Source organism: Anser cygnoides, chromosome 26, assembly GCF_040182565.1.
Source record: "Anser cygnoides isolate HZ-2024a breed goose chromosome 26, Taihu_goose_T2T_genome, whole genome shotgun sequence".
NCBI classification, from domain to species: Eukaryota; Metazoa; Chordata; class Aves; order Anseriformes; family Anatidae; genus Anser; species Anser cygnoides.
The window spans coordinates 606,649-633,635 of NC_089898.1; the positions used below are offsets into that span (position 1 = coordinate 606,649).

Here is a 26,987-nt window from a genome sequence, read left to right on the forward strand (position 1 = left end):
AGGGACAAAAGGATGAAGAGGAAAAAAGTATATAGCATTACCACCTCTCAACTCATTGCAGCATTTAGCAGGATTGGTTTTTCCAACTACCCTCCATTCTTCATGGAAGAAAAACCTAAAGAAACTATTAAGACTGCAAGACATATGCCCAAATATTCTCTTTTCTGATCATCTTTTTCCAGCAATTCTCTGGTCACAGATGAAAAAAAACATACTTCATGATATACTGGGCTATAACAGCATATTGCATTACAAAATTAATACCTAATTTCTTCCACTCCATCGCTGTGAACATTTTATGAACTCATCTGAAAGATAGGAAAACAGAGCTTCCTCCCTTTGATCCAATCCTACCATTGTTTGCTGTACACAAAGAGCTCAGGTTCTTAGCAATCTCTGCATTTTTATATATGGCAAATTTCTCTGCAACAGGCTGTGATGTGATTCTCCAGTTTGTTATTACCTTAACACAGTATCTAGCTTCCCTCAAAAACCTCTAACATCTTATTAAAAACGGTCTTCAAGATCATTCTTCCAGTTCACACAGGGACTGTATCAATCCCTTCTTTATATATTCCATAAGGGCACTGCAAGTTTTCTCCAGCTTAAAGCTTGAATTTTGCTTCCTCTTTCATCTTCAAACTGTCAGTGAAGAAAGTCAGCTTTACAGCCTTTCAGTTTGCTCTTTCATGTACACGAATTTTGCTCCACTACCCCACTCTTCCCGTGCAAACAGATAGATATATCTTCTACATGCATAGATACATCTTCTTGCTATGTCAAATGTTGACCCAGTACCTCTTCCTGGAGGAAAAATTACATGAAATAACCACAAAATTCCCTCCCCAACCCATCTCTTCCCTCCAAAAAAAAAAAAAAAAGGCAAACTGAAAATCTACAAACAATATAGTGTCACAAACCTCTGTATCTCCCCGTTTCTGTATCGTGTACCCCTCTTCTATACCGTAAGATGCTTGGGGCAGGGACTACATTTGCATTTACTACCAAACGAAGCATGCTGTCTGCACTTAAATAACAAACGTTAATAAAATAGTGACTTATCAACATGCATTGCCCTAGCCCACCTAGGCCAGATGTTAGTCTTGCAGGTGCACATGCAGCTACCTGCAGATACTAGAACAGGGCAGCTACTCATCTCTGCCATCACAGCTAGAAGGAGCACGCCCTTGTGGAGATGCAGGTTCACATCCATGAATTTGAACCTGCATCCTCAGCCAAATTTCATGTTTTATTTGGATCTAAAATTAGAAAGGGCCATTTTCCCAGCTTAGATAGAGAGAAGTCCAAGATGATTTTGGTCCAAGTTGGCAGAAACCAGCTGAAGACAGTTAAAACAGACCAGTTTCTTTGAAGATCTCCAGCATCCCAATAGAAAGGCAGGCAACACCTTGAGCTCAAAACCCTAACTAGTATTGCTTGCAAATGAAACCTATTGGCTGCAAATGAAACCTGGTAAACAGCCAACCACCAGCACTAGACACCAGAATTTAGCTGCTTCAAAGCAGTCAGGCACTCTGCACACAGCCCGGCATCACCCCTAGCAAGACAGGCCCACAGCTCCAGAGTCGCCTTCACACTACTTGCCGTTATAAGGAGGTCCACTGTCAAGACTTCCTCCGTAGCCTTTAGTCTCACAGTAAGGAGGGGCCCAGCCTGCTTCACAGTGACAATTCCTGTTGTTATTGCACACCTATATTTAAATAAAACACATACACAAATAAATAAAAATCAAAACAGAGGAAGAAGCCATCTATTACTCCATGTCCCCAGAGAAAATATCTTCTGGCTAAGAACAGTGAGAACACAAAGACAGCAAGGTGTCTTCAACTGCTACAGCCTATTTGGAAATTTAAAAAAAAATACATGAAAAGCTACTAACTGCACTCAGGAATTTCTCCTCCTAGGATACAGAGCAAAAGGTTATCATTATACACACACAGTGACAGAGTTGCTGGAATAACACAAATTGTTTTGAAAACTCACTGTAATAGCCATTTTAATATTCAGTTGAACACTCATTTTGCAAAGGTCTGCATAAAAAAATTGGTAACTTATGTTTCAGTATTTTTAAAAGCAGCATGCTGTAGCCATGACTGTCTATTCCATCCCTTCCACATCACTCATCCTGGAGAACTTTAACCAGTAATTCCCAGGTCAATTCTAGATGGTCTTTGGCCAGGCCAGGCCAGGCCACGTGTCTTCAAGATTTCACATGATTGAGCAAGCACAGCATTGTTCAGGATGAGCTTCCAAAGATTAGCTGTCCCAACTGCCCTTTTTTTGTGAGATGCAGTTTCAAATTACATTAGCAATCCTGGAACTGGGAATTACTCCTGCCCAGCAAACAAATTATTATCTTAAGAGCTTTCAAGTATATATATATTTTGATACTGTTATACACTGTCTTGACCAGAGACATTTTAGAGAGAGTTTTATCAAAGTTAAACAAACAAAAAAAGTTACTATTCATCAATTTGAAACTTGCATGACTTACGCAATTTTGGTACAATTTTTGTGGACCGTTAAAGGCACTTTTCTCATTGACAACACTAAAAAGCAGCTGTTAATAGGAAAACTCACTCTCAAGAACCCCAAGTGGTATTTTTAATCACTACATCTAGCGTTGTGATTACTTTATTCCCCATTAGTTAGTCCTTAAACAGAGGAGGGTAAGAGACTTCCAAGGTGAAAAGAAGACTAGTATATAAACGCTATTAAGTGATCACAGTTACAGTGTACCTTTTTCAAACTGTGACCTTTGGCAATAAGAACAGTCAGTTTATATATTAGTATGGTCATTGGCTCTAAAAATCCAGCGTTCTCATAACTCATAACAAAGATGTCAGACAGCCTTGTACAGAAACACTGCTAGTTATATCAAAACTTACAGTCTTAGCATCCGTTCTAAGCGGACTACTTGTAGGAGCAGAGGCTCCTGCACTACTTACCCCATGTCCATGACACTGCCTTTCTACATCACAGTCATAGTTCAGGACAGAGGCACTCACACACTGGAAATGCCTACAGATCTAGGGGAGTTAAAGAGATGCACACAAGTGAAGCATGATGGCTTTTCACTGACCTACCCCTTTTCTTCCTACTCCTTGCTCCCCAGGCTGCCTGCTTTACCTCCGATAGCCCTACTGCACATGGCTTTCAAGGCACTCTGTTCTCATGGACCGCAAAGCAAGTCTCGGACTCCTGTGTGTTAGACCTTAACTCCACAGGAACATCTCCGCTACAAAAGGTTTCTCAGTATGGGGTCTGAATTGTCACTTGAAGGCTTTTGTCTGAATGTAAAGGATTAGCAGTGTGCAGTATGGGTATGTGGAATGCACATTCCTCTACTGGTGCTAAGCTTCTCAAGTCTATTTAGTTTAGGTTGATTTTAATTGAAAAATTTCTTAGAGGCATTTGTGCAAGCCTAGTTCTTCCAGCTCACTGATGGAGGAAAGATTCTGACTCTTAAAATACTTGTTTTCTTTTGCTTCCTCTACAAATGAGAAGGGTTTTAGATTATTTTTTTTTCTGGACATGCACTGCAATACTAAGCAGTGTGTGTACATAACGGACTTACTCAGTTCTGCATTAACTATGTGAACCCCTCCCAAAAGAATAGTGGCCATATGTACCCATGAAACAATGCAGCTGAAAGTTTTATTCGCATTAAAACCCCAAATTACTAGTAGTCACTTTGGACTTGTTAATTACCTTTCCAGTACCACATTTGGTGCCTTCATTCACCATTCCTGGATCAGGGACATCAGAGCCTAGCTGGAAATCTACACCCCAGCACGTGGTGCCTCTAATGGGAGTTTGGATAATGGCAGGCTTAATTCCAAAAACAGGCATAGTTTTCACATTTTCACATTGCAGCTTGCCACACATGGCATTCCTACAACATCAACATACAAATGCTGTAATGATGACACTAATTTATTCTGAGAAGACAACTAAAAGCAGATATGACCTTTTCTTTCTACTGGAAGACGCTACTTGAAAATAAAATTGAGGCAACCTGCCAAACAGAATTGAGCTGGGCCTCGTTTCAGTGCTGGAAGAGTATGGATTTACCCGTTCTTTCTGCAAGCTGCCAGGATCTTTACATAAAAGAAAACATGACCATTTCCTATTCTTTTTCCTGTATGTAAAGACTTCAGGATAAGAACAATCAATGATGGCAGATGTAGAACAAACTCTCCCTGCCATAGCCCCAAGTCTGAGTGCATGACACAAAGACACCCTGAGGCAACAGAACATTGCAAGCATTGGAATTGCAGCACAAGCACAAAAGCTTCAAAACCCAGCTACAGAAGAATTGCCTGAATATTCAAACCCATTTCAACTATTAAGGGCAAGAGTTAAAAGCCAGACAATCTAAAACAAAAGCCAGCAAAGCTTATGAATGCAGGTGTGGGGTCTGTGAGTTAGTTAAGTGCTACTAACACCTTCAGAAGTTTCAGATCTTTTTCAGACCTTTTCTAAGCCACCTCCCTGTGGTTACTGAGTGACGCATGCATTGCTGATAAGGTTAGATTATGGCATAATGTCTCCCTCCCCCAGCGAGCCTGCTGTAAAACCCCAAATTAATACTGTGGCACCCAAATAAAGATTCTCAATGACACATTTAGGAATTTCTTGATGTGTCAGGCTCAACTCACCAGCTGGAACATTTCTTGTAGTCATGGCCGTGGAAACCACAATTGCCAAATCTATCACCCTTGGAGTTCACTTCAGCAAAGCAAATGTTCGGGGCAGCTTTGGCTTCTGAAAAAAACAGCCCATTCCCCCAGACAGAGGAACCAGGTTAAATAGAGACAGAAACATCTCACATCATCATGTTTCCATTCCCCAAACCAATTACCCTGCTATGCCTAATGTTTTCCATGCAACACAGATAGCTCAAGAGCTTGATCAAAACGGTAGAGTGAAAACGTCAGCACCACAAGGTTCCAAGTTAAAAAAAAAAAGTCACTTATCAAATGGCATAATTGACTGGATGTTATTTCAAGTCCTATAAACCAGAAGCCTCATTGTAATAGGAATGCTCAGAAAACTACTACTCGAATCACCAGCACAGCACTAACTGTAAAAAAGAAAAAATGTGCAAAGGTAAAGCCATAAATACCACCATTACAAGTCCTTTGCCAAAGCCATCTGGTCATTGTTACAGGAAAGCAATGAAACATTTAAATAAGCTCAGTGTTTTCTTTTAACTACGTCTCCTAGAAAAACTGTAATATTGTGCTCTCTCTCACTTGAGCCAAAGATATCCTGACACTGTGCATCGTAGTACTGGCAAACGCCATTGTAACAGTAGGCTTCCTCGTTGTGGCACGGGTGACCATTCTGAACAGTGAAGTCTGGCTGGCAGAACTGGGATGTGCCGTTGCAGTACTCTGGTAGGTCACACTCATTGTTACTTGCCCGACACTCAGTTCCTCCAGGAAGGAGCTAAAGAGAGAGTTGGGGGGGAAAACTATCAGAAAACATAAACCTCACAGCAGTGAATGATGCACCCAACCCGCTGTGTGCTCCCAACAAAAAGGGCATTGATCTGCAGCCCTCTGGGGGTGCTGTAAACATGCAGGGCAATTCCCAGTACAGAGTGTGCTGCTCATCTCACAGATGCACTGGCTAAGTCTACACTCCTTTTCTAAACCCACTGAAGAACACTTCCAAATAATACATCTCAGTCTCTCACCTGGCAGTTTTTACAGCAGTCACCGTAAGCGCATGCAGCACCGGATCGGAGCCTACAAGTACCTGGTTCACAGCAAGGATCGCTTTCACATTCCTGAAAACAGAAGTTCTGTGAATGTCAGGAAATCACACCCTCAGCCAGTCACAGGCTGCTCTCCAGTGAGAGGCATGCAAGGCTACCCAGGAAGCGTTTGTAAGACATGCAAGCTCCTAACCTTTGGCGAACCACAGTCACACTCCTCCCCTACATCCACCAGCCTGTTCCCACAGTATGGGACGCTATAGGTTTCATCAGGCTTGGGAACGTTGAGCAGGCAGCTTCCACCTTTGTTGAGAGTTAGCTTCTCAAAGTCTTCTGCACTGCAGCTGCTGAAGTTCCTTGATCCCCTGTACAGAGAACATGAGCATATCTTTACACCATGTCAATCCACAAGCACTCCCTCAGGTTGCAGAACAAGTGTGATACTTGCTTTCCTGTGACTTGTAAGAACTAAGCGTATACACAGGGAGTTTTGACAGTTTGGAATCGCCTCCCCTTTCCTCAGTTACTTACGATGCCCCAGAGCTCATAATGCAACTGCTTGCTCCACAGTGACAGACTCTTTCATCATCATGGTTCATCCCCAGGTTATGTCCCAGTTCGTGAGCCATAATCGATGCAAACATCTGTATACTGATTTTTCCAAACTGCACAAGAACAAAACAAAGAAAGTTAGCGGACACTTGATATTGAGAAAGTCAGTGCTCACTTATGTGCCAAAAAGTCAATGCAGCTCATTAATGCTCTGTAATTTCACATAGGAGGGCAACCAACCAGCACTGTTCCGCAAAATGGCACAGCTGCAGATGTCAAGCAGACACCAACAGGGGACAGATTTGAGATGAATGCTCACAGCTCCCACATACTTCTACAACATGGGTGCTGAAAACATCCGCAGAGAAATCCTGTCCCTTCCTCATGAGCACTGCATGCTGAGGAGAGGGAAGGCTAATCAGAGGATGCAGAAGACAGTAGATACCTGGGTCACAACTCTTCAAGGAATTGCCAGAAACAGTGACCACATGAAAGCCCCCATTAAACCACTTCAGCTGTGTTAAAGATTCTGCACTTCCAGGAAGACGTGTGGAGTGCAATTTATTTATTTTATCTCGTTCATACTCACAGCATTACTAAAGATATCTCACCACATTAATGCCTCCTGCGTGGCTCTTGGAGCACACTGTTCCAACATAGGCCATTCCAGCAGTGCCACCAAATCCCTTCTTCCTACAGTCAGTGAGAGAAAAAGAGAAAGATAATCTTCCCAACCATACAGACAACATGATACCGTCTGTTAACAATACAGCCCATCCATACAGCCACTCAGTAGCTTCTGGGCACAAAACACTGGCTTTTCAGCTCTCGTATGCTAGCAAATGGGAAGAACACTGCTACAAGTGCTACTGATTATTTTGGGTATAAAGGTACTACTTCAGCTTTATCTTTCTGTTCATTTTTTTTCTTTTAAATTAACAGATTGCAGAGAGTCAGCCTCTCCCACATATTCCTTCTAAACATGAAAAGCTAAGTTCTCCACCCTTAAAATCATGTGTTTAAATTGGCCATTAACTGCCTTTCTACTATTGCCAAACATAGGTTCCTTTCCTTGCTGACTTCCTTTTCATTACTATCTTATTTTGTTTCTACATAGATCTTAAAGCTTAATTGCAATGAACCACATTTTACTTCATATAAAACAATCTTTAAAAGCATTTTTTTCAGCCATCTTGCCCTCATAACCTGACCAGCGGTGCTCTGCCTCAGAGGAGAAGAGGCTCTGAGCTCCTGCTGCTCTGCAGGAAGGGGAGCTACTGCTTTGTGCAAGGGCAGATCGGGCAGCTGCCCCTGTGCAGAGCAGTGCTCTCGCCTCTGCCCTCCCTTGTACTTTGGGTAGTGACTTCCTAAGTACCGTGCTATCTGCAGGGGCAGGAAGTGCACGGGGGCACGCGTCCTGCAAATTCGGTGCTTGCTTCAGGCAACAGGAACGGACAGATTAATGTCACACGGCAAAGCTCAAACTGCGCAGCTGGTTTCTGGATTCCAACTGCAGAAACAGCTTTTACTCCGTGCGGATGCAATGCTCAGCACCAGGCTTATACTCACTTCCAAGCAAAAAAGCCCTACAAGTCTAAACAGTGTGCAATCCTGACAAAGGATTATCTGATTACAAGCTTTACACAATACAAAAATAAAACATCGCAGGAGATGTGCGACAAGAAAATAAATTTAGGAATGTATCTGTCAGAGAGGACACTGAATTCAAGGACCACAGAAACCTTAAAATCCTTTAGTTGACTTGGAGTGTTTTCCCATAAAACACAGCAGATTGCATTCAATACTCTGCCAGAAGACAGCTACTTTTGATACTAGAGCAGAGCTAAGCCGACAGGAATAGAATAAGCTTCTTAAAAGTCAAAGGGAAGGAACCTCAACTCACAGAACAAACTGGGCACTGTCATGTCTCCGTCGCAAAACAAGATTCTTCTCTCGCCACTGTACAAAATTTGCCAGCACATCACCAGCACCTCCGTCTGTACTAATGATGTTTTCGTACTTCCAGATCTCCAGGCCAACCAGTACAATGCGGATGTTCAACATTACGTACATCTGGGGAAGAAAATATAAAATAAAAAGGAAAAATATTTCTGAAGACCTTCAGATAAGAACAAGTGGTTTTGTGTTATGTATCTTACTGTGAGAACCTACTTTTTCCCCCCATATTTTTTCCACTTTTTTTTTTTTAAATTTAGTACACCATTCATATCACCAGGATGCATTTTCCCACTAAGTTAAATTTTAATTAGCTAAAGAATCAACGCTTAAATGCCACACTGGCCATACTACAAGGAAATCCAAGACAGAAATAAAAAGTAGTCTAAATCCTGACAAATATCATCATCTGAAATAGTCAAGTTGAAAGACATGCTTTTTCCTCTAACCTAAAGGTTACGTACACAAAGTCAGCAATAACCTGTCCTGTCACTGTGTGTCACAGGTTACAACAGTTCCCTAAGTTAAATCTCAAGTATAACTGCAGATGAATTTAGGGGAGGAAAAAAGCTTTCGTAGTGATGACCCATCGGAACAGGTTTAGTTCCTAGCTTGACAAAAACCTTTATTTCATTCTCTCCGAAGTGGTAAGAGAACAAACTCCAAGGTGGAAGTTTATAAACGTGAACACAGCTGAAAGGCTGCTGCATATGCTGTCATTCCTACTTAAGGTCAGCGTGTCTGTAACTTACACTATCAAGGAAGTTTGCCAGTTGCACCATGTGTTCTCTTACTTCTGTTTCACTTTTCCCAAAATCTTCAAACTGCAAGATAAATAAACTTGGTCATGAAAAGAATATAAAGAAAAAACTCAGAAAAATGAATAAAACATTTTAAGACTAATAATAAAAATCATTCTTGCCAGGCTCCCAATCTCCTGCTTAAAAGACACAAAGTTGAACCCCTGCTTATCAAGATGATCATCAAGAAAACAGCATCTTCATTGCTGTTACTGAGCTGTTCAATATCCAAGAGAAGACAGGAAAGGCAGTTTTTGCCATGTGTTTTCCTTCCATTATTAATTCCTTTGCTGATAGAAACTCTCCATGTCTGACAGTTTACTGTTTTCTTGAGGAGTATCACATCGGACACGTTTATTCAGTTATAGGTTAACATTTTTGCATAACCTTGTCTGAAGTGTCATTGTCTTTCAACAGCCCATTCGGGAATAACGGAGACTGAGGGCTTTTCAAGACATCTCCTTGGGAGAAGGAAGAGGAAGCAATACACAATCCCTACCTTTTCTTTATCCACAACTATGAATAGCTCCACATATCTTGTTTGATGTAGGACGGCTCTTTTTCTCTGGGAAAAAAGGTTTTGGATAATTTCAAGTGCATTAATTCAGGTGTAAGTAACAACAAGAAATATTATATTGTCATATCTCACTTGACACAACTAGTGGTTTAAGAGACACTCTGCCAAGTTGAAAACTAGCCAAAACCAAGAAGTGCAATCTAAAGCAATGACAATTTCTCTACAGCGTTTTACACTAAACTTGAGCTACACAAGGACTTACAGTGTTTCCTAAGCAGGGGACCTTTTTACTTTTCACACAGGTTTCTTTGGAAAGACAGTATGCATTTTCATACAGGAGCAGAAATATACTAACAACCAAATGCTGCGGCCCCTTAGTACTTTTGATACTCCTGCTTTTCCTGCAACTGTGTTCCCATATAGCCAGTCTTTAAACAGCAAGGGGGACATTCACACCTTCCTGTTACACTGACAGTTAGGAGAACAGACTAAACACAATATTCTGCTGGCTTATGATGCAATACTTTGATAATGAGCCTCTCCAATGATGGTACTGTTCCTGCTCTTAAAAGTCCCTGCAAGCTCTGTCAATGAAGACTAGCCACTAGCCACTGAACTCTCACTGCTGTGTGGAGAAGCAGAAGAAAATTGCAACTGCTTTGTTGAGACAATTGCATTTTCCAGCAGCGTAGAAAACCCTCTGGATCAGAAACCTTTAGGTATGTGCTAAACCCCAGGAAATCCAATAAGCTGCTTCCATATTCTTAGCTGAACATTCACAAAATCCATTATAGGGGACCATGGAGAAAACAGCGGTGCACTTACTCGCAGCAGCTGAGTCATACTGGGATGGTGATTTTCCCCTGCATGTTCCCCGTCATGGCCTTCGGTGGTTACTCCGCACATTGTGGGCTCTTTCTTCACATTATCCAGTGGGTATAAAATGTGTTTGGAGCCAGAGGACGAATCCATGGGATCAATCCCATAGGTGACGTTCCCTATGGTCACCAAACCCCTAAAATATAGCAGTGTGCAAGAAGTTCTTGCATTAAACACAGAATAGCTATGCAGATTTTTACAGTGAAAAAAAAAAAGTTATTCTTTGATAACTAAAGGAGTGACTATATCTCTGTCCTCTTTGTCCTTGCGAAACAGTACGCTTCGCTTAAAGGCTGAACACAGCCTTTCACTGGAAAAGGCCTTCACAAATACAGTAAATTAAACATTTTAATCAGTCTGCAATGCCTGAGAAATTAAATCACATGCAGAAAAAACGTAGCTCCATTATTATCGCCACTTTTGCGTCTGACACGCTGCTGCATCGAACTGAAGTCCCAAAAGGTATGTAAATTAGCCCAACACAAAAAGAATTTTCAATCACATTCGAAGTGCACAAGCTAAAGTGCAATTCTATAAAATTTGCAGAACGGTATTCCACTTTACACTTTTGCACCGAGTATAGTTCTTCACAATGACCATTAATTCAAATAAGCCAAAAATTGTGTCAACAAATGGCTTTCTCTAATCTGATACAGAATTGCATTAACTTATTTAAAGCTAGTGGAAATATCTGTTAACGCTACCTGAACAAACAAGACTGCAGAAAGACTACATAAAGATATACACTATTGCAGCTCAGCCCCAGTCAATGAATTCCCATCTGGCTGAACAGTAGCTAAAAACAGAAAGAATTTTTGTTTCAGGTTCAGCGAGCCGTGAGCCTCACGTGACAACTGCAGCACAAAAGATGAGTTCTGCTACCTGAGCCCCGAGCACGCGCTGACAGCAACAACAGAATCCAGGATCCCCTCCACGTATCCCTGGTAATGGCAGTGATCCTATGTGGGAAAACAAGGGCACATTACACGCATATTCCACGCATTTCTGCGCACCCAGTACGAAACCTGAGCACATAAATTGCCATGCCCGCCACTGACCCGCAGTAGCTGCAACTTGACAATATAATGTTTGAAGTCAAAGCTGCCACACACCCTTTACCTACAGTCTACAGCTTCTAACTTGCCTCTGGCTCTACCACAGCATAACAGCATTTCCTTCTCCAGCACGCACCTAGACTTCATCACGTGCTTTGGTGCCACAAGGACTTCTGTATGAGAAGCTAACCAAACTGTCAGATAGGGAGGTAGGGACCCAGTCTGAGTCCTATTCTGTGAAGAATACGCTCTTCACAACTCGGTACAGCCAGTAGTTCATTAGATCTGAGTTTAAAATCCCACTCGCCCACTCAGTCGATCTGCCTGACGCCGGATTCCGAGCTGACACTGTTAACATGCAGCAATACTGACAAGCAGGGCTCAGAGGCATTATCTAGCGACTGCATTTCTCAGCTTGACACTAAGCCATCCTCTGCAGTTCTGTCCTCCACCCTGCCCCAAATATTTTGAAGCTAGCCCCTCCCTACTGATTTGGGCCAAATCATCATTCAAGACTTTGAAAAAACAATTTTGGAGAATGTTTGGCCTGCGTGTAGCCTCCCTCTAGCAAGAAAAGGGCCAACACCTGCTATCCTCGCCAAGGCACTGTGCTGCCTGAACTTCTCAAATGCACAGAACATCCCCCATCAGCCCCGAGGAGACACAACAGTTCCATTTTATCCTCTGTATTAGACATTTTGGAAACGTGAAAAGAGGGTAATACATGGCAAATACATTCAGTTTTCTCTGGCAAGTGCATTTTTGAATGTTACTATAGGGGTCAGGTAGATTACATCGCCTGTTCTTTCAGCACTGAATGCCGAGGCATGCAATAATCCTTCAGGGTCACCGTAACTTCCGTAACCTTGTGCAGAAAAAGCACTTTTCCTCTCAATCACTTTTTTATAGGAAGTAAATACTCAGTCAGTTCAGGTGCTCTGTTTTCAAAAACAAGATCCTGTGAATCATATATGACTAACGCTTCCCTTTCAAAGGAACAATGCCGATATGTAAGAGGAGTGAAGCCATTAGAAACGCTTTCATGCTTTTTGTATTGCAAAAGCTGCTATTTATTCTTATTCTACAGAAGTAATTAAATTTTCAAAGGCAGCCTAGCAGGTAGCCTGCTTGTACAGAAGAAGAGCGCTGCAAACGTTTTCAGTGGAATAACTCCAACACCATGCATAGTATGTCCCTCTCAAAGGTCCTCCGCCCCTTCCAGTAGCTCCCAAATGCCTGGACTAATGGCTAGACTGTCAACCCTTGAAACTTCTTAAGCGTCACTAATACAGCGTCTCATAAAACTGAAAAGATGGGTCAGCAGCTGACCAATCTGGAAGACCGCTGTGTGCAAAAGGAAAAGCTTTATGTAGGCATCAGGTAACGCCCAGTTCTGCTCCACGTCTTCTGCTCTCCGTAAGAAATGAGGCCTGTGTCCAGAAGTGGCACAAACACTGCACTGTGCTATATGACAGCGCCACCACCACTCTGAAACAATGAGATATTTCCCAGCTAAGAAGAGTATTTCCTTTTTAGAGCGGAGCTGCTTTTACAGCAATCATCTCTGCATAAAACATGGGGCTATGACAAACTACAGGCCAGAATCTCGTACAGAATCAAGGATTCTCTCTGGGAAAAGCATGGCTCATACATGGAATTAGAACTGGGCTCACTGAAAAAATACAATGATAAGTATGTAATACACAACTCCCTCAGCATGTAGATGCTCGATGTTCAAGTCACCTTCCAGGAAAGGTATAAAAAGGAAGAAGTCCTACCTGGACATCTGGATATTCAGATTGCAACTTCCCCTCCTTACTATATGTATAAACTGTGAAATCTTTGGGCAGCAGTTCTCTGTAAGGAAAGAGAGTAGAAGAGAAAGAATACAAGAGGAATATCATGAAATAACTATGATGCCATAGTAGGTAACAAGATAATCCTAATTAAGTGTCACAGGTATGTAAATTGTAATTAAATGTATAATTCAAAAGGAAAAAAAACTAAGAACTTGTGCACTTCTACAGCAAAATCCAAGATATCAGAATGGTGGAACTGTTAATGAAACCGAATCACACACCTCACCCTGGGTAAGCAGGACAAGCGTCACAAGTCTTTAGATGGTGCTAACAGCTCACTAGCTTTCACACAGAGAAAAAACAACACAGCACTCAGGTGGCTGCATATAATATCTCTTCCCCAGTTTTGGAAGAAAATGTATTGGGAAAGTCTCCTACGATTAAGACAGCCGGCCCATACTTGTAAATCCATAGATGCAAGTGTAGACAAATTTCCACGTTCCTGAGGGTCAGGAGTTTGGCAAATGGCAGACAGATCTCCATGGCCTTCTATGTTTAGACAGTTATGTCTCTTCTATTATGAAAGCAGTTTTACAAGGGAAACAGCCTGATATACGGTAACCTGCTGTTGCTCAAGTAGTACGTTAAAAATTAAAAGCAAGACAGACAACATCTATGTTTCCTGTAAGTTACAGATATTAAGAGCTGGGAGATGAAGTTAGCTTCCTCGTTTGTTAGTAGTCTTGTGCTACTGAGATGGGAAAAAAACTGAAACAATAAACAAAACCCAAAGGAAAGCAGAAATATTTACTTGAAATATAACTCAGTTTGTTTATTTTTAGATGTGAATGGAGAGTTATTCAATGATTCCCCAGATCCCCTTTGAGCAAACTACTACTTCCTTCACTGCAAGAGGATCACCAGTGTCGCAGGAGCTCAACATTTCCGGCTGATAGCCAAGACAATGTGGCTCAACCCACTCTCACTGTCTTTCTCTGCAGATTTCTCAGAGTTAGTTTGTAACTGCCCTTCTCATAAAGAACCTCAGGAATCAAAACTAGCATGCTACCTGCCAACCTGTTATTTGGACACAGTTGGAATTTAATAATCAAGGAATTCATCACTTACTTGTTCTTTTCTAGATGAATCGTGTATTCTTTTCCCTCTATCTCAATAGCATACGACACCTTGTCCTGAACGTAAAAAAGAAAAAGTTGCATTTTAATAATGTTAATGAATAAAGTGTTCTTTGACAGCAACAAAAGTTTGGCAGAAACAGCCTCTGCAAGCTACTACTCTGGGTACAGGCATTCAGATCACTACTGACACCTTCCACAACTCAGGACTAGTCTGTCCTGGTAGCCTTCACAGATACAGCCTTAACAACAGTGTTCCTACTGGAGATGCAACAAAATTTAAACTGCTTCCTTGAAGGATGTGGAGCTCCGCTCATCTCGGCTGCTCCTCTTGTGCTTCTGGCTGGTACCACGATGCTGGTCAGGGGGCCACGTGTTTGTTGTGCTCCTGACTGATCTTGCTGTGCTGACAAGACTTTGCAATGAGAACCTGGCCTCAGCCACCAGAATTTGCTCTGGTTCCCAGACATCCAAAAGAATCGATGACTGCTGTGTCCATACGTGTTCTCACCCAAGGCAGGGGGTTGAACTAGATGATCTTTAAAGGTTCCTTCCAACACAAACCACGCTGATTCTACATGGCATATCCACACGTGGAAACTGCCAGACACACGGATACTGTACTTGTTAAATCTTGCCGGTTGCACCGGAGCAGAAATAAGCAGGGTGAGTGAGCCTGAAACCTATTTTCTAATCGTCCCTACCTCCAGAACCTGGCATCCTTTCCTGCGTAGCTGGGGAAAAGTCACATGAAGAAAGCTATTTCGAAATAGCTTTGTGGTTTTCACATTCCTTGTTTATAACAAGACTTTCACAGAAAAACTCTTAGTTACAGCTGGAAAAGGACAGTTCTGTTTTACTGTTGAACATTCACAGTGGGCTGGTACCTCCACAGCCTTGCGTGAGCCAAGTGCTGTGCACAGCAACTAGGGTCCTTACATACTACGTGGGTAAGCTGAATTGCCTGATCACTACATTAAATATCACAGCAAGAGTACTAGTCAGCGACAGCAATAAACTGCAAGGCATTTTTCTGAATATTACATTCTGCCAAGGCTTATAAAATCTGTGACTAAAAACATTTGGCCTAATCCAAATACTTTGAAGCGTGCAGCCGTTAGTCATGTGATTACAGCAGAACAATACAGGCTGGAAAGCACCCGGAGGTGTCTAACCCAGCCCCCAGCTGGGTCAATACTGCCCGGTACCTGCACTGAGGAGACATCGGAGGCCTCTCGCCGTTCTCTTCCTAACCTCTGTGGGATTATAACTTCATAGGAGGACAACAGAGAAATTTCCTGGAAACCTAGAAAGCAAAAGAGAAAGGCCACCAGATTAGTCCACCTAAAGAAACAAAGCAGTCGGAAGGATGAGGCAGAAGGACGAGAAGCTCTTTCCCTTTGGCGAGGAGGCGGCAGGCAGACCCCCGGAGCTCAGTGCAGGTCCACGGCGCGGCACCAGGCAGACCCCGCCGCAGCCTTCGTGCGGCGCTGGCATCGCTTCCTGCCAGACCTGCGAGCTCTGCTTTTAAGAAGCAGCAGAGCACCACAGCGCCGAGGCACGCACGCTTTCAGAGCTACGGACCCCTGGGGCTGCGCGCCCAAACACAAGAGGTCACCGGCCTGACGCACACAGGACAGCACGGAGCGTGGCTCAGAGCAAAGCTCTTGTGGGCTGCCTTGTGAAAGGCCGCACAACCAAGCTGAGCAGAACACTTTAAATTGAAAGCTGCACAATTCAATTACTCTCTTACAAGTATCTATCTCATGTTCCACCACTTTCCATTAGCAGAAATCAGAGCACGTCAAGCAGGTCAGCGCAGAGATAACTTGCTCAAGGACAGAAGGAAAGACAGTGTCAGATCCAGGTCTCCTGAGCTGCAGAAACACACCAGCTGGGCTACGGAGCCTCTCCAGCTTGGCTCCCAGGGGCTCCCGCAGTTCCTGGGCTTCCTAACGCTGTGCTCGAGGCCAGCGGAGCTCAGCGTTACGCCCTCAGCCCCGCACACCCCTGCCGAGCTGCTGACAAAAAGCCAGTACTGCTCACTGCGTTCTTAGAGAGCACTTAAGCACCTTATAAAAACAAGTGGGGCGAAACAAATGCATGCAAAAAAACGCCTTTTGCAGATTGCTGTATACATGATTTGCATACGCAACAGACAGATCACCTGACTGAGCAAAAACCAACCAAAAATCTACTGTCCTGCATGAGCCACCAGGTTTTCCAGCAACTGCTCCACACAGACGTGCAAACGGGAGAGAAGCGCACACCTAAGTTACTTTCCCGACCCGCAGACGCAGCCCCTGCGCCCGGCTGGGAGCCGCTCGCCGCCTGCCCCGCGGATGAGGAGCAGCCTTGGCCCACGGCCGCGGATCGGTGAGCTCAGCGGCACAGCGTGAGGCTTCCAAGCCGAAGGCAGGGGGAAGGGAACAGCCGCACTCCTCGCCGCTGCTCACCTCCAGATGTAGCCACCCCACGTCTTGGGGTGCTAAGCGGGTGTTTAACTTCTGAGATGCTCCAAAAGCTTTCAGAGGGGGACCAGGGTACTGCACGCAGTTTTAAAACAGCACCTTAGAGCACGGCCAGAAGCTGGCTGCTGCAGCAGCCTGCGTGTGCCTCCGAACCCCAAACTTGCTGGGCAGCACCCGAGAGCTCAGGGATGCTCAAGTGCCAGCAGTGATCCCATGCGAGGTGCAGGAACATCACTGCCTTTCACACCCCGTCCCTGCCGGCACCACGAGCTTACCGCACCAGCAGGAGGTTAAAGAGAAGACAGTAAAGTGTTCGTGCTTCTGGGGTGAGCCCCACACCCTCACCCTCCTACAGCCTACTTTCCGTTACCTTTTCCCTTCTCAAGCTCAGCATCTCTCCGTGGACAAACACACTCCAGCAGCCTGAGGCACAGACTGGGCTGATTTCATTTTTGCAAAGGATGCAGCCCTCTTTGGTGGAGCTTTGCACAAAAGCAGCATGCGAAGAAGCAGGTGAAAAGCAAAATTTACACCAAGACAGACCTATTTCATCACAGTTAGCAACATTATCTGGAGATCCCTTAGCAGCCCGCAAATGCTTTTACATCTCATACCGAGAGCGTGGCTTTACTTCGCAGCGACAGGCAGGCCTTGCACCGACACTGCCAGCGCAGCGAGGAACACTACGCCCGTCATCTCTGCGCTTTCCACCAGTATCCCAGTGAGGAAGCAAAAGCAGCTAGATGGCTTTCCATCTCTCATACGCTACACTGCAAGTGCACACCTGCTTGGAGAACACAGATGGATTCGTTGCTGTGCGCTGTTTGTAATACAGCATCTGTGTCACATAAGCATAGGCGGAGCTGTATTGCTTCTCCCGAAGTAACAGACACAGAACACATACGGCAGCAGAACTTTCGTTAACTTCTGTGATTATTGGAGAAGTGTGTAAAAAAAATAATCAGAGACACTTCCTGAAAATAGCTCTTGAACTGTAGTTCAAAGGCTACAGAAAGTACAGTGGCAATACTTCCTTGGCCCGAGAACAGCCTAGGGAAGGGCTGCTTCCTTCCCCGAGATGAACCACCGAAGTACACTCTGGCAAATCACCTCTCTACATCTGTCACTTCCAACCACACGTTTCGGTTCATATCCTGTCCCAGGCTCTCACGCGTCGCTGCTCTGTGCTCGTCACTTTGCCACCGTCTTTACTGAAGTGGGGGACGAGACGCTGCGGGACTCTGAGAGGATCTCTCGGGACGCAGCCTACAGAAACACCAGGGCCCCGCTCGTCCCCGCAGCGCTCAGCAAGCTGCACGCCTCCCCAAAAGCGACTTGGAAGCAGAACACAAAGGCGTGAATCAGCACACAAAGCTCATGTGTCGGGGAGGAACCTCGGGGAGGAACTTCTGGGAAGAGGGCAAGTCTGGGAGGCTGCGTCGCAGAGAAGCGGCGGCGAAGGAGCATCGTTCTCAGCTCTCAGGATATTCTGACCCTTCTCCCCAGCTTTCTGCTCTCCTTTCCTTCACTTCACTACTGCCAGCTTGGGATTTGATTTCAGGTGCAATGCCTTATTCTTCCCTTCGTTGTCCGTAAGATTAAGCAGAGGAAGGTGTGTTTGTCTCCTCCTGCTAGGACAAGCTCAAGTGCAGGTGTCGGAAGGCAGCTCCTTGCTTCCAGTCCATCGGCGGAACTAAGGAGCACAGCAACGCTCACGTTAGAAGCTTGAACTCAATGCAAATCCTTTTCCCTTTAACTCTCAGTTCTCCTTCCTCTTCTGGCAAAAACATCCTTTTTCTTCCCATGTTGTAGTACAGATTAGGTTGACGAGCCCACTTAGTTACAGGACAGACAAAAGTTTGCTTTGTGGGATTCTCATTAGGAGAAAACCTCCCTGCTCTGTCTGAAAGCACACACTCCACCACTGGGGCCTCCCAGAACAAAAGCTTCCGTTCTAGCAGTTATCTCCATCGCATTTACCCCAACTTTGTACAAAATCATTTCCATGCTGACTGCCCCACGTAAGATTTCACTCATTACTAAGCCTCAAGAGGAGCATCTGAGTGGTTATTCAAAACTCAGATACAAGGGACAAACACAACGGATCAGCAATTAAAACATGCAAAGAGAGCCCTGCCCCTAAATCCTCCTCCCACCCTCAAAAGTGGGACTGGCTTTTGCTTAGAGAGGAGCACAAATCTTGACAGCTACTGCACCCCACCGCAGTACCTGAGAACACACTTCTTATCGCTCACGCCTGGGCGTAGCACCAGCTGAAATTCTTTTCAAGCAGAGAAAAGCAATTGCATCCACTGTATTTATCTTGTCTCATTAAGGACTGCCTTAATTATCAGGAAGACATGAATCACCTTCCCCGCCCTGAATCCGCGGTAAGAATGCCATGCATGCTCCATAGCATGTGGGAGCTTGAGAACCAGCGAAATAAATCAGCGCTGTTGTGGCTTTTCAGACACCGAGGGAGGTTGGTGGGGCGTTTATTCCCCGACAGGTAAGATCGACGCTCGGAGGCCAAGCTGCTTCTCCTGCCTCCCCGGACCTCGCCATGCCTGCAGACCGCTGGCTCCGCTGCGGACACACGGCCGCAGCCACCCACAGCGCACGGCCCGGCCCAGGCATCGCCCGTCCTTACAGTAACTCCTTCCCCAGCCTTTCAGGAGAGATCAAACACATTCTCTTCAACGGAAGGAAAAAAAAGAAAAATCAGGGAAGTTCAGACTGCAGCTTGTTACACCACAGAATTCATTTCCCAACGCCAAGCTCACCCGGCAGGCGACCAGCTCGGGCCATGGGCAGCCGGGACGAGGAACCCACAAGCCCCCTCCTGCGCCGAGGAGGAGGAGGAGGAGGAGGAGGAGGAGGAGGAGATGAAGGAGGAGGCCGGGCCTTGCGGAGGCAAGCCTCCAAACCCATCCCACCTGCAGCACCTCCGGGCACTGCAGCGCTCCAAATGCCAGCAATGGCTGCATGGCCAGATTTCTGCTCAGCACCCCTTTCGGATCCCCTGCCGCCTTCAGCATCGCAAGTGCTGACAGAGCGCGTCATTCTTTACAAGAGGCAAAACCCTACAATTCCTCTGATCCTACCCAAATCTGTGCACAGCTTGCCATCAGCGAACATCGCAGAGAGGACTGCCAGTGTAACCATACGCTTGTATTTGCCTGCTTCCATTTACTGAATCCCTGCGTGAGAGTGGAAGGTTTCCTACTGAGACAGGAAAAAACTTAGTTTCACACAGAAGTAAGGCAAAGCTGACGTTTGCTTTGGATTTATCCAGTGCCTACATCCATCCTAGCAATTTTTAGCCATTTTACAGTAAAAGTAAAGGTGTGGTCATAACCATGTTAAACCTAGAGTATCAGTTAACAGCACTGAGCTTAAACATGAACACAACTAATACGAGATTGAATCAAAAGACGCGCATTGCCAACGCATTAAATATACAGCCTGTGCTAACCATTGCGTTATAATTGATTACAATTAACAGATGAAGTCAACCGCGCCATCATCTGACACTCACACAGAACACTGTTTGCGAGGAGGAGCACAGAGAGCCTCACGAAGCCTCCCGGCCCACCTTCCTGCCTCCCACCCGTGTCCCTGACGTCCGGCAGCTTTCCCTCGCCGGGCTTTCAGCCGTACGTCTACCCCCAGCGGAGGGGACGGGTCCCTCCCCTTCCATCCGGCTGCACGTCTGTTATATTTTCACAGTTTGTTGGCGTTTTCCCCTCTCCTTTCCCCTAAGGAAGTGAACCCCGTTCTTTCAGCAACCCCTCGCGCAGCGCATTTCCTAGGGCTCCGGCCATTGGGTGCGACCAGGCTCTCCAGTCACGCTGCACCTATCTGAAACGGGATCCAAAACGGTACACGGCGCGCCAGCGAGGCCTCACAGGTATCGAGCTTCAGATGTTTTGTGAAAGACCGCTTTGTGTGGTTATCTGTCTCCACAGGTTTATTCTTTTCCACAACAAGCAGCCTGGGTGATTCACTGGTAGTTTAACCTACTCCAACACTCATTTCCCTCCCTGCCAACATGCTCCTGCACCCCGCTCCCGTGTGCAGACAACTATTTCCACCCTGGAAGAACACTCTGCACCTGTCCTTCCAAAGCTGCATCTCACTGCCAGCTATTCCTCTCACGTGCCCGCGTTACCTGCGCTGCCGACCCCTCTCTGAGGAGCTCAAATCCTTTCTGGGTATCGTTGCAGATTCAGCGTGCATCCTCTGTATCCCATTATCAAAACCATCAAGGACTTAGCCAAGCAGCAACTGTCTGAGGAGAAAATTCTGTGAACGGGATTAAAACGTCCATCCAGAACGGTATTCAACCGCTGATTACTTCTTCGGTATAATTCTTCCACCCATCACACCCCGGGGAAGGCATGTTTATGTGCAGCTGACCTTCGCTCTGAGACGACAGCTGCAGTTAAGATGTATTCTTCAAATTACTAGAAGCAAGAAACTCCTTCACTTTCACTATGTAAATGTTATCCAAGTCCACTTGAAAATATTTAGAGCTTTACACAAAGCAGCAAGCTAACAAACCTACTGCAAAAAAAAAAAAAAGGAACACTTCCTAGGAAGCCAGCAGTCCTGGCTCCTCTGATGCCTCAAAGACTAAAGAGCGCCTTGCACGTCCACGGTCGTGCTCCATCTCCAAAGCACCTGGAAGCATCAGGCGCGCCTTCCTTCTGCAGGGCATTCCTGCCTGGGACTTCTCTTCGCATCTCCTCCCTCCCTCGCTCTCAGTTTTCAGACCACGCGGGTCTCCTTGTGTCACTGCCTTCTTAGAAGGCGGGAAAAGGCGACCAACTATCATGGCAAGAGAAACAGTCATGCGCTTGATTTGTTGCTCACCTGAAATACTTAGCACTAAAACAGACAAGAATGGTTAACGTCATTTCTCCTGGTGTTTTACTAGTGGTGCGGGAAGTTGACAATGATATTGAGCTCTTCTACAGCAGCGTTTCCAGCCACGTTCTCACCTCCCTCCTACCGAAACCCCGACCTATGCTGTAAGGGTTTCCTGTCTAGACTCTCGGTATTCCCTCTGCCCTTTCTAAAGCCACGCTCTAATTTGTCTGCAGGACAACAGCTACCCTCCTTCCGCAAAAAGGACCGTCCGTCTTCTCCTCTGGTATTGCCACTAACATCCTCTCCAGCCTGGCCCTTCATTTTACAGTGAGAAACGGAGCGAAGCCGCACTACCCGAGGGGGGGAGATGATTTACCCCTGCCCGGGAGCTCAGCCCTCTCACCGCGAGCACCGGGGCGGCGCTGGTTCCGAGGGCAGCGCCTTGCAGAGCCCGCTCACCTCCTCCACCTCACGTCGGCTGCGGAGGTCGACTCTCTCCACGCGGCGGAGGTTCGTGGGAACGCTTCTTTTTAGGGATGTCGCTATCTTTACATTTGGTCGCCAAAGGAAACCACGCAGTACGAATTCAATCACAGAACTCAGTAGAGTTGAGCAAATAAACTTTTTTTTTTTTAATCTTAAGAAATGAGAATGCTCGAGACGTGCAAAAACTACAAAGTCATGTTTCAAACTTCCTTTTTCCACAAACAAAGCACTACAAGCTGCAACATTAGCTACACTGAAGTTTCTTTCCTCTTTTTATTCTTCACTCAAAGGAAATAACCACAAAAACCTCTTTACTCTGCTGAATGATTGTCCCAGATCTGTTGAAATACGGGTGAGGCAGCGCTGTGTTTCTCATGAGCTGAACAAAAGAATTATCTTAAGCAAACATTGCATCTCCTCAGAAAATTCAAACCAAAGTGTTCAGACACTTTAAAAATTCCTTTAAAAACTGATAAAAGCGCGGCTAGACCATCCTGATACATACGTTACGCCAAGAATCAGAGGAGAGACAGGAGGCAGAAGGCAAAATCCCTGCCTATGGCAATGCCAGATTGCTTTTTTATGGATTTATACAGGCAAATGCTGATGCCTCCCACAGACACAAACAGGAAGGGAAAATCTACAACATATACAGATCCCCTAAGGCTACACATCCCTATGCGATTACGTTCATTCAGGAATTTTCAATTAGCAGTTTCCGGTAACACCCCATTTCTGCCTCATATCCCTCTTCGCTGGGGAGCACCCAAAGCACTTACTTTCCAACCCAAAAGCTGGAGGTGTCTGGAGGCACTGAAACAGGTGACAGGTTGCTCGCCGCTTGGTCATGCCCCGATCTGAGACAGCCAGCGTCTAACATCTTTCAGGACAGACCTGGCGTGATTAGCTGGGACACGCTGCCCGCACACCACCCGGGGCTCCAGTGACCTGCGTTTCCTCCCTCATCCTCGGGCAGGAACCGCGGCATTAACCCTCAGGACAGCGACCAGCCCATTGTGCGCACACCCGCCCGACCTCCAGGAGATGCGCCGTGAGCCTTTGCTCCTCGTGGTGCTCACACACTGCTCTACCTCCCCGACAAGCCTGCAGCCACCTGTCAAAGTCGGGATTCTGTCTGGCGCGCGGCTCACGACCACTGGTGACAACACGCCGGGTGCCAGGCACGAAATTCGCAGCTCAGAATCACGCAGGGAGCCTCCGCAGGAGCGTCGCTTCTCAGCACGAAGCATCGCTGTTAGCTTCAGGAAAGGGTCCTCGATTAGGAAGCCCTGAGTACGAAACTACCCATTAACAGCAAACACAACTTCAACCCAACGCAGAGACGCCTTCTGTAGGAAGGCGACGATGGTGGGTGAGACGTGTCAGCCTGCCGCTCAGGTGGAACAGACCCGGCACCATCAGCGCCCACACGCACAGCGCGGTGCCGCTCACTGCCGTGCCCGCACCCTGTTGCGCTCGCGGTCCCACCACCGGACGCAGCCCCGGCCCCCTGCGAGACCCAGCGCAGACCCCCGGGGCTCGGGACCCTCGGGGGGGGGCCGCGGCTGCCCGAGCAGAGGGGACGGGCCGCGGGCCCCGTCAGCCCCGCACGGCGGGACCCCACCGGACGCCCTCCGGGACCCGCTGCCCCCAGGAGCCCCGGGAGGGCCCCACACGGCGCGGGGCCGGCAGCGGCCGCCCCTCCGGGAGGCCCGGACCCGGACACCGGGGCACGCTCGGCCGGACCCCGCCGCGCCCGAGGCCGCCGCCTCGCGCCCCTCAGCGCCGAGGCCCCGCTGCCCCCCGGGGCCGCCCCGCGACCCCCGGCGCCCTCCTCACCGCCCCCCCCCCCGGAGCCCGGCCGCGGGAGGGACGGGGGGGGCCCCGGGCCGGCGGGGGGAGGCCGCCCGCAGGAGCAGGCCCGGCCCGGCCCGGCCCGGCCGAGGGTCGCGGCTCCCCCGCACTCACCCGCGCGCAGCGGCCCCGCGGGCGCGGCCAGCAGCAGGAGGCAGAGGCAGCTCCGCGCCGCCCCGGCCATGGCGCTCCCCGTCCGCATCGCCCCTCCCGGCCTGGGTGCTGGGTCCGGCCGCCGGCCGCGGGCTTATGGGGCCGGGCCGGGGCCTGCGCCGCGCCGCCCCCCGGGGCGGGGCCGCTCCGCCCGCCGCCGGCAGCACCACGGACAAGGGGCGGGCGGCGGGGGCTCGCCCCGAGCCCCGGGGGTGGGCACCAGTGCGAGGCGGCCGGGAAGCGGCCCGGGGGCGCCCGCGGGGGGACGTGGGCGGGGGGAAGCCCCCAGCCGGCCGCCTGAAGGGGGGGCGTTTGGGGGCTGCTCGCACCAAGGCAACGGCAGGAGTGACTGCGGGCTCCGAGTAGTTCAGCCGACGGACGGCCCTGTGAGAAGTCACAGAAGCCTCGGGGAAAAACGCTCAGGAGCGTGTACTTGCACCTGCCCGCTTCCAGGGCAGAGGCAGGGCACCAACACCGTGCCGCCCGCGGCTGCCGAAACCCGTCTGGCACCAGGCGCCGCGGGCCACACGCGTGGTCCGATCCAATGTCCGAGTCCCACGGGACAGGGGCTAAGCCTCAACCACGTGCAGCAACACCGCAGTTCGGAAAGAGCCCTGTCGTTTCAGGAGAAACACCCCAACACCTCCTCATTCAAAACAATCATTCTGCCGGCCTTTCCTTCCAAAAACCCTACATTATGCACGCGAAGCACGTGGAGATAAAACTTCACGTTAGCGTTCCACTACGTGATGCCACAGGATACAGGTGCGTAAGGGAAATCAGCTGCTTCTGAATGAAAGACGTCACAGACTTTACTGCCGTCCGCTCTGAGCGTCACATACTTTGCTTCAACCTGCCGCTGACAGCACACAGCGACGTGTTAAACACCCAGCCAAAACACCCCGCGGAGCACGGTGCCTTCCTCTGAGCGCAGACGGCATAAACAACATGTGACGTGTTAGTCACGTTAACTAACAGGTTACGGAGAGGCTATTGTGTAGTACGTACAGTATACTACAGTACAAACTGCAAGAGCCTATGTGAACAAAACCCACTGACAACTTTTCATATACCGACCTTTTCTGGTCTTCTGCGTCTGGTAAATTACAGTTTTTTGTTTGTTTTTGAGCATCCACGTTGCTGCTGTTGAGCAAAACCGACGCAGCGAAATATCTCGCTGTAGATCCAGGGCCAGACTTGTGCCAAAGGCCACAGAGATCTCATCAGCGCAGACACAAACAACAGGCAACTGCACGAGCGCCGGGGGAGGGCTGTCAGCAACACCCACACGCAGGTCCTCACACTTGTAGGGGTCCGACTGACATCTACAGCATTTTAGAAACCGCTTTTGAGTACATGTAATGCAAAAGATGACATCAACAAACATCTAACAGGCCCAGCAACTGGTGCAAGTCTTCTCCTTCGCCTTAACTGTGAGTTCTTGGAAGATGTTTGCAGGGGGTTACGCTGCTGTCACTGTGGTGAACAGTTACAGAGAGCCCTCGGCATTCCGAAACTATACAGCCATTTTTCCCAGAGTAGTAGGAAGATGACCTGTGACTCGAGTTTCTTCCCCCAGATATCCTCCTGTTCCTGTTGGGAGGAGGAAACAACTCAACTTGAAGCCAGTTTTACTTATCCTAACGGACCACGCCACAGAGCTAGACAGGAAGCTGGCATGCTAAGTAATGTAGTACTGCAATGTGGGGCAGAAGATTGTATTCCAGCCTAATGGTAGAAGCAACTTTGTGTGGGACAGAGGTTATACGTTTCAACTCTATAGAAGTTACGCATAACTTCTGAGTCAGGTAATACCCGGTGCTTCACATAAGCTAGGCGTTACTCGAGATATATGAGGCTTCCCATGGATTATGATCTTATCATGGATCAAATACGGATATCACTGCGCACTGTACAAATAACACACAAACATCAATCATCCCATAAACGAGTGGTTCCTGCCTGAGGGGCATGAGATTCCCAGGTCTGCATTTAGCAAGAGCCATATCCATCTCCCTTGACTTCTCCTACTGCTTACCACCACCATTCCAGCTTTGCAGTAAAAGGAATTTAAGACGACACACCTCAAAGCCCCAAACCCGAGAAACAGATCAGAAAGGAGGCAAGAAGGCTAGGACAGCTTCTGAACAGCTGTTTTGGGTCAAATGTGAGCCCGTCAGCTTTGGAAGGAATAGCTCATCTGATCCGCCAGCGGAAATATCCCTGAAATTCATGAACAAGCAGAGCTATCGCTCAGCAGTGGTAGAAGATGTTCTTGGAAAAGAACCAGGTGAAACAAACCAATAAATCCTGGAACTGCTGCAATGTCTGAAGTCACAAATGAAACCTCAAAGGCAAGCACTCCTGCACAGACTGTATGACCAGAATAAGACAAGAAGAACCACAGCACACAAGAACCTCAGAGATTACTCGATATTAAAATCAGGATGTTTAATCTTTCTGAAGGCCTGATTATGAGAGATACTCTCTTAAGCAGGGATTAAAGGCAGAATCGGGAAACATCTTTAAAAAGTGAGCTTACTACAAAAAATGTACCCAAATAGAAACAAATTGTGCGTGCTGGACGTCTCACTTCCACAGGAAATTGGTAACGCAAGAGTAAGCCGTGCAATTTGACAGCCGAAATCATTAGCTGATTCAGCTGATGAGCCAAAAGGACATAAAACTTATTGACACCAAAGGTAAAGTAG

General features: G+C 47.2%; 1 protein-coding gene across 3 annotated transcripts in view; it reads right to left on the minus strand.

Annotated features, from left to right (window-relative positions):
• The window catches only part of LOC106044414 (disintegrin and metalloproteinase domain-containing protein 9), a 28,919-nt gene extending 4,526 nt beyond the window's left edge, over window positions 1-24,393 (minus strand). Inside the window, exons 1-19 of one of the 3 annotated variants that reach the window (XM_066983612.1) lie at window positions 17,696-18,604; window positions 15,649-15,746; window positions 14,433-14,497; window positions 13,284-13,362; window positions 11,333-11,409; window positions 10,397-10,586; window positions 9,554-9,619; window positions 9,007-9,078; window positions 8,202-8,371; window positions 6,910-6,991; window positions 6,278-6,411; window positions 5,940-6,111; window positions 5,726-5,818; window positions 5,280-5,475; window positions 4,683-4,788; window positions 3,733-3,916; window positions 2,970-3,050; window positions 1,606-1,711; window positions 18-1,022 (exon numbers count right to left, since the gene is read on the minus strand). In XM_066983612.1, coding sequence (XP_066839713.1) covers window positions 913-1,022; window positions 1,606-1,711; window positions 2,970-3,050; window positions 3,733-3,916; window positions 4,683-4,788; window positions 5,280-5,475; window positions 5,726-5,818; window positions 5,940-6,111; window positions 6,278-6,411; window positions 6,910-6,991; window positions 8,202-8,371; window positions 9,007-9,078; window positions 9,554-9,619; window positions 10,397-10,586; window positions 11,333-11,409; window positions 13,284-13,362; window positions 14,433-14,497; window positions 15,649-15,746; window positions 17,696-17,813 — 2,199 coding nt within the window. In that variant the 5' untranslated portion in view covers window positions 17,814-18,604 and the 3' untranslated portion in view covers window positions 18-912. Of the gene's footprint in view, window positions 1-17; window positions 1,023-1,605; window positions 1,712-2,969; window positions 3,051-3,732; window positions 3,917-4,682; window positions 4,789-5,279; window positions 5,476-5,725; window positions 5,819-5,939; window positions 6,112-6,277; window positions 6,412-6,909; window positions 6,992-8,201; window positions 8,372-9,006; window positions 9,079-9,553; window positions 9,620-10,396; window positions 10,587-11,332; window positions 11,410-13,283; window positions 13,363-14,432; window positions 14,498-15,648; window positions 15,747-17,695; window positions 18,605-24,237 lie in introns of those variants that run through there. The other 2 variants (XM_066983611.1, XM_066983610.1) reach the window with 2 other exon arrangements.
• Window positions 24,394-26,987: the final 2,594 nt, after the last annotated feature.